At 30.8% G+C, this 13,623-nt stretch overlaps 1 protein-coding gene across 9 annotated transcripts in view; it reads right to left on the bottom strand.

The window, feature by feature from the left end:
- Nucleotides 1-13,623, bottom strand: part of LOC116849243 (potassium/sodium hyperpolarization-activated cyclic nucleotide-gated channel 2) — a 391,135-nt gene that overhangs the window by 226,132 nt on the left and 151,380 nt on the right. For all 9 annotated transcript variants that reach the window (XM_032826194.1, XM_032826189.1, XM_032826185.1 and 6 more), the window contains exons 4-5: nucleotides 4,391-4,527; nucleotides 1,650-1,793 (exon numbers count right to left, since the gene is read on the bottom strand). In XM_032826194.1, the coding sequence (XP_032682085.1) occupies nucleotides 1,650-1,793; nucleotides 4,391-4,527 (281 nt within the window). The remainder of the gene's footprint in view (nucleotides 1-1,649; nucleotides 1,794-4,390; nucleotides 4,528-13,623) is intronic.

Genomic DNA, 13,623 nt, shown 5'->3' with positions numbered 1-13,623 from the left:
TCGTAGCTATGGGCGGAGGGATGCGGCGAGATACGATTCGCGAGTGTCACGGTCGCACGTCGGCCGAAGGCATCTTTCTTTCCGCTGCCGCTTTCTGTACGCTGATTTGTTGAGACAAAAAAATTAATTTCTCAAAAACTATTGCGAATATCGCAAAACGGCACAGGACTTTCTTGCTCACCTCAATCCGTTCTACGTTCTCACCAAGGGTCATCATGGGACTTCGGGACACCCTGTATACATGTTCATCATAACGGTCTCCACGAGTTTTTATAATAATCAGACAGAGAAAAATTACAAGTGAAATTAACCAGTTTTTAAACGATAATAAAATGCAATAATAAGAATATTCGGAACGTTCTTTTTTTTAAAGAATTTTATCATATACTTGAAACCTTATAGATATAACCTTATAGACAAAAGCACGCTTAATTCGTGAATATTCTGATACGATTTCAGAAATTGTTCATTTTTGTTTATTTTACCTTAATATTTTTATGCCTACAATCATGATATTTGATTGGCATCGAAAACACGTAGTTGCGTATAATTGCATATAAGTGTGCAGCAGTTAAGGCCTAAAAAATGCATTCATACGTTACAATTGGATGGATGTATATGTATATGTGTACAAAATACGGACATATCAATTACTTCTTTCCGTCATTCTACGAATAAAAGTATTAAAATATACTTTTATGTCTTTCATTTATCAGAGTAGGCTTTATGTAAATATGTTTTAATTCGCCTATAATGTAACATAATGATGTCATAATTCATAGAATTCGTCTTAATGTTTCCTGTAATATTTCTTAAATAACATGAAAGGAATAATCATATAAAAAAAAATTTAAAATAAGCTTAACTATTTTAAGAAAAAGAAAAGATTCTTTGGAATGTGTAGTATTGTGATTTCAGTTATAAATACAGATTCAGTTCAGATACAATTTCTTAAAAATAATTGAATTTAATCTGTAACTATTTTCTATCCAATTATTAAAAGTGGTTTGAACCTCATGGATATCGTTACAACAAACACTCTGTATGTACATTCAACTGCGTCTTTCACACACATTTGTGTTTTTATATATTTATTATTATATGAACTTCTTGCAATGAACAAGAGCAAACCCCTTAAAAATAGGAAGGATGATATTTATACTAACAAACACTAATTGTGGAAGAGTGTTCTGTGATTATGGTTATCTGCGGAACAAAATCCACCACTGACGCGAGAACCTACTAAGCTCGTAACTCAACGAGTAACCTGTCCAAGTACAAAATCTACAAACTACATAATATACAAGTGGATTGCTGAATCGTTCCCTTTACCTCCAATTCTCTTTATTGCGGTCGTAAGACGCATAAAGACGTAATAATTTAATACTCCACGTAAATGTGCGGCGAAGGCGGTCTCTGCAATTGACGGATCCAAAAAAACTGAGAATCGAGATTAATTAACGCTCATTGAGCCTCATTGTTAGCAGGTAAAGTAATAAGTTTCGTGGGAGGAAAATCGCTCGTCAGCTTCCTGAATCGTTAAAAGTCTGTAAACGCCTCGTCTCATCTTTATACGTAGATTACACGAATTATCATATGATATAAAAAATGAGAATAGCGTTGTATAAACTAAGTAGCGGAACACTCACATAGACCTCTTCCCATTGCGAGACATACCGCACCAATCTTGACAAGCGTAGTAATCTAACAAGTGACAACAGTTTTGCAAGCCTAAGAATCCTGAGAGCTCGTCCAGCGTGTAGAATCTGGAAGGATTCGCTGAAATCCTGAAACTGCAAGTATTTTCTTTTGTTACTTTTTCGTTTGCTGCAGCGTAAACTTTACATTTGCTTTTCATCTACTTTCATAAACGATCACGAATGAGGGCAAGCGTAAATATTAATTTGAAATAATTTTACGGTAAAATGAAAATAATTGATCCTATATTTGATAATGTATCTTGTTTTGCAAACTTCTGTTATCCATCTAAACTTGCAATTTTTTCGATTGTATCTTTATTGTATATACTTTCCATTTTTATTTGCGTAAAAGCAAACGTTTTATTTTATTTTATATGTTTTTTTAACTTATCGCGCGCGCATACACACACACACACAAACATCTATTATAATCCTATGTCTATTTTACAATTTCAAATTGTATAATCCCGGAAACAAGATTAAAATAAAAGGAAAACTTTAAGATGTTAGCACATTTACATATTTTGTTGCGCTTTTCTATTATTCTGTGTTGTCGTTTGAAAATTACTTTCTTATCACCGTTACAAATTTAGAATTAAGGCTCCTGGGGAGTCGCATCATCCATCTCTTTTTAATGACGTCAGAAGCGAGAAAACGCATGCTAAAAATTCCTACAAAATATGTCGAGATAAACAGATATATCCACAAAACGACATTTGCGATCGATTAAGTACATCTCTAAAATACTCCGTACACTTTCCTTTTGTTCTAAAAATCAATAGATAATCGGAAAATTAATATGACAAGATAATGAGGAAATTAGGTTAGAAAAGACGATTGCACGTCACATTTATTTTATAATTATCTGTTGATTGTTAGAACAAAAGGAAAGTGTACGGAGTATTTTAGAGATGTACTTAATCGATCGCAAATGTCGTTTTGTGGATATATCTGCTTATCTCGACGTATTTTGCAGGAATTTTTAGCATGCGTTTTCTCGCTTTTGACGTCATTAAAAAGAGATGGATGATGCGACTCCCCAGAAGCCTTAAACATTTATTCTCTCAATAAATACAATAAATGTTTTACAATACATCTATTAAAAACTTTTATAATAACTTTCATCATGTAAGTACGAGAGTATAATTCTTTTTTAAATAAAGAGAAAAAGTAGTAAAAAGAAAAATGCATCGTTTATAATGAGTTTTACCTTCCTAAGATTGTGTTTTCATTTTCTTTTTCCTTTTTGTTCCTCTTATTAAAAGAGTATTGATGCAAAATAAAATTGTATTCTTCTGTATTTTCATAAAAAAAAAAATTACAGCTCGAACCAGTTTACTAAGAATCGTTACGTAAATACGTTGACTCGATATTCGACTAGTAGTTAAAAAGTTGCTTTAAGAGACTGCAGGAGCCAAGAGTAAATCCTGATCCCTATAAGATAGAGTCCCTATAAGATAAAGTCTGGCCACGTGTGTGTTCCTCCTTATTAGTCAAAACAAGATTTGGAAAAACATGGCAGAACCAATAGAAATTGTCATGAGAAGCAGGATAATTTAAAAAATAAAATTAGAAAATTATAAACAATTAGTAGTCTTTTTTTTATTAGACTGTGAAATGAATAAATAAAAACATAATTTTGATTGTAAACTTGAAACATTATTAATCTGCAGGAAGCGAATACGGTGAAAAGCATTTCTGATAATAGTTCTTGCATCGTGAAACACAGCACGTTGGTATTTTGAAATCTAAAAATTCATATTTCGCTATATTATCAATTGCCTTTTCAGATATTGTTTAGAATAATATGAAGTTACGATAACGATTTATATAATAAATATAATCTTTTTTATATCACAATTTTTAACTAAATTAATTTTTATCTTACCTTGGAAACAACATATAGAATAATTTTACTTATTTCTATTAACAATTTATAGCCAAACTGACACTTTTATCTTGTAATGCAATAAATACCAGTTACGTTCACATATATACGGTCGCCATGTTTTTCCAAAACTAGTTGAGTGGCCAGACTTTATCTTATAGAGACTCTAATCCTGGTCTGCCTTTGGAGATCTCATGCGAGAACGCGAAACACCGTTCTATACATATAGTTGTATATCCATACATACACGAATACTAATGCATCCCTCACGCGACGCACAGCTGCAAGTTAGTGCAGTTAGGCTACACTAATATCTGTAACTTGACATATTTTGATAGATATTACCCAGATGTTGCATTTGTTCATCAAACAATTTTTTATGTCTTCCTTACATTAGTGCCAAAGGTCTAAAGAATCCGATTTTGCATTTAAGGTTTTAAAAATTTGTAATAAATTAATATATGGGCTCATGCTGCGCGCGTCTGATATTCATTCAAATAAATTTGACTTTTCTTTCAACCTTTTTTCCAAAAAAAAAAAAAAAAAAAAAAAAAAAAAAAATGTTCTGTAGTATCCTACAGACGTTTCTCCTGATTACAAATATCACAAATATAAGGTGATTTTCTCCATATTTTGATCAAAATTTGAGAAATTCTTTTGCCTATTTCGCGGCTCTCTGCGAGAGATCTCCACTATGATTCCTGCAGACCCTTAACGAGTTTTTTCAAAGTGTAGTGAAATTACAGCTCACAAAATAAGATACGCACTAACAAACTATATGATACACAAGACGTGTACTTACTTGATTAAATATAAGGAAAATGTAGTCTAACGGTATGGAGGAAATGAGGTCGAGAAAGAACCAAGTCCTTAGGTAGTGTTTTGCAATTAACTTCGGATCCAGTATCACTTGTTCGGCATTATCCTGCTGCATTATACCTGCAATAAAAGAATAACAATTCACAATATTTTCCGTGTCGATGATTCTTCAAAATTCAGAGCTGGAAAAAACGTTAATGTTATTGCCTCATACTCTGACAACTTGCCATCATGGTTCGACAGTTTGTCACATTGCAGCACTTACGCTCGCGCTCAATACGTCCATTATGCATGCATAATGTACGGAATATATTATTAATAATAACGTGAATAATTTGTGAGAGAAGTATCTGACAAGTATAATCGATAAATCTATTTCAGATAAATGAGAAATAAACCAATTCAAAGAATTACTTGTCGCATATTATATCCAAGCAAGATAAATAAAATAATCGATAATATAAAAAAATATTCTATTTGTAAGTGGGGAATTCCTCTAAGCGTCTCCTCTAAGTAAAAAGTCTTATATGAAGTATACTCCTTTTTAACACATCATTATTCATCTATAAAAAAGAGGACGCGTAAACTATAATCAAGGGTAAATTCTTCAATAAAAAATTGTGCAATAGGAATCCGAATATCCTCTTAAAAGAAGAGGATATGCAAAATATTAGCGGCACGCACTTATTGAAAGGAGATACGATGCTGTCTGGAAATGTGCATTTGCTTGCTCATTTGTCTGCGTCCGCGACGCGGACGAGGTAATAACGCAGCGGATCGTGAGAAAAAAGTTAAGAAGCTTTTCTGTAGTTATTGCACGATTTTGAGAAAATTCTATACAGTGCAGTGAATTATGTACCATAAAGTAAAACATTTTGTGAAAGAAGCATGGTAGCTTCTTTTTTTTGGGTGTAACTTTTCGACTGATTTGACTGAGTACTTTAATGGCCTTTCGACTAACTATACTGTGTGTGTAAGTACTTTAATGGACCTTTACTTAAAAAAATAAATAAATAAATTGAATGTTATTTTTATCTTTCTGAAAAGTTCCTACGATTTCTCATAAACTCGAATTTAAAGACAAGTTTATTCCCTTTCATCGTTGTTTTCAGGGAGAACGAGTTGTTTGGAACGTAAGATGCCAATGAAATCTCAGATGAAGACAGACGCGACGCGAAATGAATCATCTACTTGCACTCTCGCTCTCACTGACCTCGACAATGCACAATGACAGTATTGTTGGGCAGCGGAGAATACTTCTAACTCCTTGACATTTCGTTATTGCCTAGGGTTTAATTTGAAACATGTTTGTCAGTTCCACAAATGTGAAATTAGGTCAGTGAACCGCGGCCGATGAGAAACTTGCATTATATCGCGTATTGCGTATATCGCCAATAGCCACAAATTTTTCAATCGTTCACCCAAAAAAATTCTATTATTTAGCGGGATCCACTTAATTCTAGAGGATTTTCCACTTAATATATGGCCTCAAAAAGATACACTAATATCTAGAAAAATGTCCTATAACCATAACATACTGGATTTAAAATTGCAATCCTGTTAATGCTAGAGGAATTTCCATCTAAAATCTAACCTAGAAATCTAACATAAATCAACTTGACTGTCAGATATTGTTTAGAGAAAACTTATTCTCAAATGCGGGTCAGTGTTCATCCAAATTGAAGGAGAAGAGCTTACTACTAGGTAGTGGCGGAACGCCGTTCACGTTCCAGAGAGAGAGAAAAATATCGAAAGCACAGTTTGCTAAAAGCCGGGACTCGAACCCGGGTCTTTCGCTTCCTAGGCAACTGCTCTAACCACTGAGCTACCATGCTTCTTTCCTAAAATGTTTTACTTTATGGTACATAATTCACTGCACTGTAGAATTTTCTCAAAATCGTGCAATAACTACAGAAAAGCTTTTCAACTTCTTTCTCACGATTCGCTGCGTTACTGCCTCGTCCGCGTCACGGACGCAGAAAACAGCAAACGAGCAAACAAATATACATCTCCAAACAGCAACGTATTTCCTTTCAATAAGTGCGTGCCGCTAATATTTTGCATATCCTCTTCTTTTAAGAGGATATTCGGATTCCTATTGCACAATTTCTTATTGAGGAATTTACTCTTGATTGTAGTTTACGCGTCCTCTCTTTTAGATGAATAATGACGTGTTAAAGAGGAATACACTTCATATAATTTTTTTTATTTAAAAAAGACGAATAGAATTACACTTACAAATAGAATATTTTTTTAGGGTGTAAGATTAGTTCGACTTTCCAGACAAATTCTACTTTATCGCATTCAATAGAAGCAAATTCATTAAGCAAATAAACGCTATTGTTGTCTATATTCTTTCGCCAATGTTCTGCCAGTATTAGAATATGATCGGTTTACTACTGAAGAAGGCAGAAAATTGAACTGAACTTTTTTATTGATCAAATACAACTTTCAGCATTATGAGAAGAGATATTGTGAACGTTATAATGTAAATGTAATATGTAATTAAGAAACTAAATTTTTTGATTATTTAATTACTTTAATTACCTTAAAGTAATTAAAGTAAAATGTTGTAACATAAAATAAATAATTACAAACAGAAAATAAAAATAACAATAAAAAATAAAATGTTACAAATTCAAAGGAAAATCTTTTGTTTACAGAAATACTTTAGCAAAGCAAAATTTAGCGTGAATTTATTTAGTTTTATATATTTTTGTATATTTTTTTATATTATTATTTTTATATTATTTTTGTATATGTTTTTATATATTTATTTGTAGTCTAGAAGAACTTTATCTCAGTTTTAACAAACCTGAGGTTGATATTATAGAATCTGCATTTAAAAGTCGTACTAAATCAAAATTCGTATTATATACTAGAAGTAATAAAGTCTATCAGTGTGTTTATTTGAGAATATCTTAGATATGTACTCTTAGATTTTTAATTAAATATTATAACAAACTAGAACAAACAATAAAACCCATACAGAACAAAATATCCATTGGATGTCCATAGATCATCCATAGCTCCATCAGACATCCATTTCCACAGTGGACGATAAGTGGATCTCTAATGGACGTCCATAATTCATCGATGATGTATATCCATATAACATCCATCATGGACGTCCACTGTACATCTATTATGGATGTATAATAGATTTTCACGTTTAATTTTTTATTGAATTTTAGTACAATCTCTATTGCATTATAGCTTTCCAAGTAGAACATAAGAATCAAAATGGTATCAATTTGACGTCATTTTGACCAAACAATGAATAAATTTATGTCAATTATCAGCCAAAAAAAATTAAATTAATATAATTTTGATTATTATGTTTTACTTAGGCTATTCCTAACAATACAAAAGTTTAATTTATTCTAAAGTATTCCTCAGAAATTTATTATAATGAATATTTTAGAAATCATTACTTGAGATATTCTGAGAATTCGTGAGAAATTACTATTATTAGCTAATATCATTTATTATATGATATAGTTGCATTAGACAGATACCCCTTATAATAAGCGTTGATTTATATATTTATATATAAATTTAATTAATTAAATTAAATTAAATTTTATACGATAAGATGGATTTTTCTCTTTTTTAATTATGCTCTTTTATAATCATTCGAATTTTATAATCTCTTATGACTTTGTCTATTTAATAACGGCAATAAAAAAAATTTATTATAAATATTTTCAAACCGAAATGGAATGTATGGTGTTTCGTAGACCTCACCTCTAATTAAAGTTTAAATTAATAATAAAAGTAAGAAAAATATAATTTTTATTAAAATTAAATCATAAAAAAATTATATTACTGCGTTAATTGCAACATATATAAACAAAATATAAGACGTTTATATCGATCGAAGAAGTGGTGTAATGTCTAAAGCAATAGCTGATAATCCAAAGATGCTGCCTCAGGTCTAAATTCGAATCCCAGTGTTAGTGCGAATTTTTAAGTATGACATAACATTTGGAATCAAGTAATCTTAAATTTCAAGTAAAGTCAACAAACGCATTGACTGGTTTTTTATTTCAACCAATTCGCCAATATTTATAAAAAAAATAGAACATTTAGCACTTATTTGAATCTTCTTTGAACATTCTGTGAATATTCTAGAATATTTTTGGACATTCTTAGGATGTTAATTTTGGATTTGTGGAACATTCTGTGAATATTCTAGAATATTTTTGGACATTCTTAGGATGTTAATTTTGGATTTGTGGAACATTCTGTGAATATTCCAGGAATATCTAGCGTTTACTGGGTACAACTTCCAAAATCGTCATCATAAGATCACAGGAACGTCCATAAATGCTCCTTCCATTCGTCCATATAAGATCACAGGAACGTCCATAAATGCTCCAGGAAATGTCCATACGAGCTCCATTTTACGTCCACAGAAACTCCATGCAGGAAGTCCAGTGGATGTCTAGTGGAGGTTCAAGAAGCGGACATGTGGATGTTTAATGGAGGTCTTATGGATCGTAACGTCCATAAGACGTCCACTGGACATTTTTGTTCCATGTGGGAATAGTTTAAGAAATTAAAAATATAAAACAATTCATACTAATCATGAAAAAATTGATGCTGATCTTTCTCGTTATTAAGAAATAATTCACACAGTACTTTGTCAAGAACTTAATAATGCATCAGTGATTATCACTGTCACTATAATCACTGAATTATTCTGTACCATTAGTAACCCTGTAATTTAAGTACTCAACATCTCTTATCATTAGTCACTAGTAATAAAACTATTAAGCAATAATAATTTATTATTGACCAACCAATAATAATTTCATGTAAAGGTTTTACACAACAAAAAATTTTATTTAAATTCAATATGTTTGACATTCTACTCTAATTTAATATAATTTAATATAATGTGAATACATCAAACAATAATTATACATTGATGATATTATGTTCACAATATTAACACAAAATTATAAACAGACTTGACATTATTTAGAACTAAATTTGATGTAAGATCGATTTATAACATGAAATGTAATATACAAAATTATTTTTACACAATAAACATTTTATTTATCACTTATTTATTTATTTATTTTTTTAATTTCGATGAATTCGACTAATCTTCTTAATTATGTTCTGCTGCATTAGTTTAACCAGTATCATCTTTGGAAAGTATGCTTACTACGTTGATTGAATTTAAACTGAGCTCTCCAGATCTTCGGTCATCTATCTCTTACGTGTTACACCACTTTAACGCTATATAAATGATAGATATATTTCGCGTCACCAAAGTTTAAAGATAGCAACTGTTAGAAAAATTAATATCCATAATTAATATCCAGAGATTAATTTTTTTAGGAAAGTCCACAATGTAATCGAAACGTCTAATAATTTGAATTTTTATAATATAGAATAATAATAGAATAATTTACGCATTGATATTAATGATTCACTAATATTCAATACATAATTGGGTTTCGTAAAATTGTTAATAATTTTATCAGCAGTATTTTAGCATTATTTTGTCAGTCATTTTTCATTGATAAATCTTTGAAAATAATGCAATAAAGATATAATATTATATTTATATTTCACTAAATAATTCGTATTTTCAGTTGACATGTATTTTATATCTATAAATGTTCCACATAATATCAGAGATCTTATATAGATCCATAAATAATTCTAGATTATATGGTGTATCTCTAATGATATATCCATGATGGATATTTATTATAGATGTTATATAGATGTCCATTAGATATCTACCGTGGAGATAGATGTCTGGTGGAGCTATGGATGTTCTATGGAAGTCTAATGGAGGTTATATTTCGTGTGGGAGATTTATTATAATTTTGGAAATTAACTGAACAATTTAACAATCACAGAATAATAACTCAAAATCATATTCACGAATTGTTTAAAAAGATACTTAAAGAATCAAGTTCCTAATTACATAATTTAGTTTCACAACAGTGAAACATCTAAAAGCACTTGATCAGCCAATTGAGATATGGGACGCATTATTATTTAATACAATATTCTCATATAACTACCAAGCATGATAACAAATTTGTCTTTTGGTCACAGATCTTTTGGTCAAAGGTCACAACATTTATAATTGAAAACAATTCGTAAAGTTAAGTATAAATGAACGCGCGGAATCAAATTAAAAGATTATGCTTTAATTGTTTAATATTGAGTCATTCGATTAAAGTCTACAGATCAACTACATGTAAAAAGTATAAACCACCATAATAACTATACTTTCTTACATCAAGATAAGAATGAGATAAAGTCTGAAACGCAGAATCATGATAAAGTATCAGATAGTACTACCAAGACTCTTCAAATCATCGCATATCCTTTAGTGATACTATCAACTGCTATAGTAAATATAAGTACAGTCATTATCATATATAAATCCAAATTTTTATTAATTCGGGATAATAATCTAATTTCATAACACACAGAAAGGTTAGCCAAGATATTAGACTTAAGTAGATCAAATGTGAACATCCCGGTTGTTGGTTTCAATGAGGCATTAACCCACATAAACCAGTCATTAAAGGCCGAGCTACATTCTAGCGATGGACGTTTTGCAGCAACTTTGACTTTCCCTATAGTATCTCGAATTATAGAAAATATGCTACTTCGTGCCATAGAAAACGGTAGATTAAATATCCCATCGAACATCAAGCTTGCAGATTCACATTTCAACGAGCCAGCAAAAATTAACACATTTATAGAAGTTCAAATGTTTTCTTCATCTATTATATATTGGTGAAATAAAACTCGAAATACATAATTTAATTTTGCAGAAGACAATGGCAACTTACGACAATGGTGTTTCAACATACTAGAACTCGTTGAAATACTAGCTGAGAAATCTAATGATTCGCATTGGTATCTAGTAAATCAGGAAATATATAAAGATGACAAACTTTATGTTTACATTGGAACAAACGACAATTACTTGGTATCATCAAACTACAGTAAGAAAATAACATTACTAACAAGAGACATGACAGAACTGTCCCTCACCGATTTTGATGCGCTTTGAATATGTTGTAAAGCATCAAAAAGTAAGAGACCTATGTTTTTTATATCAGCTTATCTCGAGGTTTAGGAGTTGAAACAGCCCCTTGAAAAAATTAACTTTTTTATTTTTATGGAATAATTCCTAAGATATGAGATATATAAAAAAGTGTTTCCTACAAAAGTTTTATAGTATTTAATACTCTTTGCAACAGCGTATTTCATTTTTTCAAATGTCAAATTTTTTACTGCCCCCCTCCCTCCCTCTCAACTCGTTACCTTCGCAAAATTTTTAAGTTTTTGTAAGGATCAAAATTGTAGAACATTTAATACCAAATCCATCCATATATAATAGTAAAAATTGGTCTTATTTTAATCGTTGGAAAACGAAGTAATTTCGGAACATATATGTACACGGAAAAAAGAGATGTGGTGCACCTAATAAAAAATATTTAGTTGTAAGTAAATAGCTGCATCATTCTACATATCTTTGTATGATAGTTATGTGTATAGTTGATTTGACTTACTTACTTTGGTGTGTCAACTATATCAATGAAGTTGCACGTGATTTGGTTGTGGCAACCAGAAATTAGTAAGGGGATCATTTTGCATAGACAAGTTAATATCGATATAGTTACATTAATCAATGCTATATTACAAAGCAGCGATGTTAGAAAACAAAAGCAATTCACTACGCGCATAGCTAGAGATGTATACATGTGAAAACTGGTTCTGAGTGTATAAATATACATTTGTAGTTGCCGCGTAATGAGCCGCGTTTGTATTAACCATGTATTATCACTGCTGCAACATAAGTAACTCAGCCATTGCTCTTTGGTTACAGCAACCACATAAATAGTTATTCCGTATTTTACTATTGAATCTGGTTGGCACAACCAGATTTCTATATGGATCAACCATATTGTTTTTTCCGTGTATGTTTTCATAAACTCACGGACTACCCGTACAAACTACCCCTATATTGTAAAAAATATTTCCGCGTTTGAAAAACATTGGAAGTCGATACTACATGTATGTTGTTTTCAATCATTCTGAAATAAGAATAAAATCCATTAGTACATGGTAATCATTTTGCCGTCATTTGATAACTGGAACTGCTTCGCCTTCAGGTTTATAATATTTTCGACATTGTTTACGATGTGTACTAGATATTTATTTGTGAGAGACAAGGGTATTCACAATAAAAAAGCATCCTGATTACACAAACTTTTAGTTTCAAATTCTACAGTTTTCCGAAACTGTTGAAATTAAAAATAAAAGTAAACTGAATTTATTGTATGCGTTTCTAAAATCTATTTTTAGGAGTATTACCACTGTAAGGGTGGTTTTTAACATATTATTACCGATATTAGATAGTTTTTTAAAGAACTATTTTTGCTCCCATTCTGATGCCATTTCAAAACATATACATTAAATTAAAACATTGGAACCTGAAAGAAAACCTTCTTATGGGAATTATCCTCATTTTTTAACAATTTTCGCACAATTTAACATACTGTATAGCTGAAAGTGTGCAACTCTCCTACTCGTAAAATTTTTTTTATATAGCTCCGCTCTTCCTTTTCAAAATAAAATAAGAACGGTGTCGATAAGTTCACTTTTGTGAAAGTTATGATTTTTCAAAACAGATGATACGTACATATATGTATGTGTATGCACTGTGACCACTAAAGGATTAATTAATAATTAAAAATCTACAAAGTTATTAGGAAAATAGTAGAAAACTCTTTTGTTCAACTTCATCTATAACAAATACACGATGACAGACGTCGCCACTACAACTCATCTATTATATATCGCGCAATCATTCAACATACCTTCTTTAATTAATCTCGGTAATTATTGCGAATATCACAAAACTATATGGGATTTTTATGTTCATATCAATACGTACTATGCCTCGAGAACTTCGAAGGTTGTTCTGGGACATTCTGTATATATAACCCACCAATCAAAAATACAATACCACCAATAAAGAACATCACACCACAATATGACTTATTTGCTTCAAAACGCGTATAGCTTCACTCAAATCACATTACTTTGAATTGAATTATACACAGTAGTTCTGTTGTCAAAGCTGTGCAGAACGATGACAAGCGCATTAAAAATACTAAATGAGTCGATACAATATTGATCAGATTCAACAATCACGCTATA

This window comes from Odontomachus brunneus, unplaced genomic scaffold, assembly GCF_010583005.1.
Source record: "Odontomachus brunneus isolate Ranch 3 - 2012 unplaced genomic scaffold, Obru_v1 Obru_scaffold_109, whole genome shotgun sequence".
In the NCBI taxonomy this organism is placed as follows: Eukaryota; Metazoa; Arthropoda; class Insecta; order Hymenoptera; family Formicidae; genus Odontomachus; species Odontomachus brunneus.
This window is presented reverse-complemented; position numbering and strand designations above follow the sequence as displayed.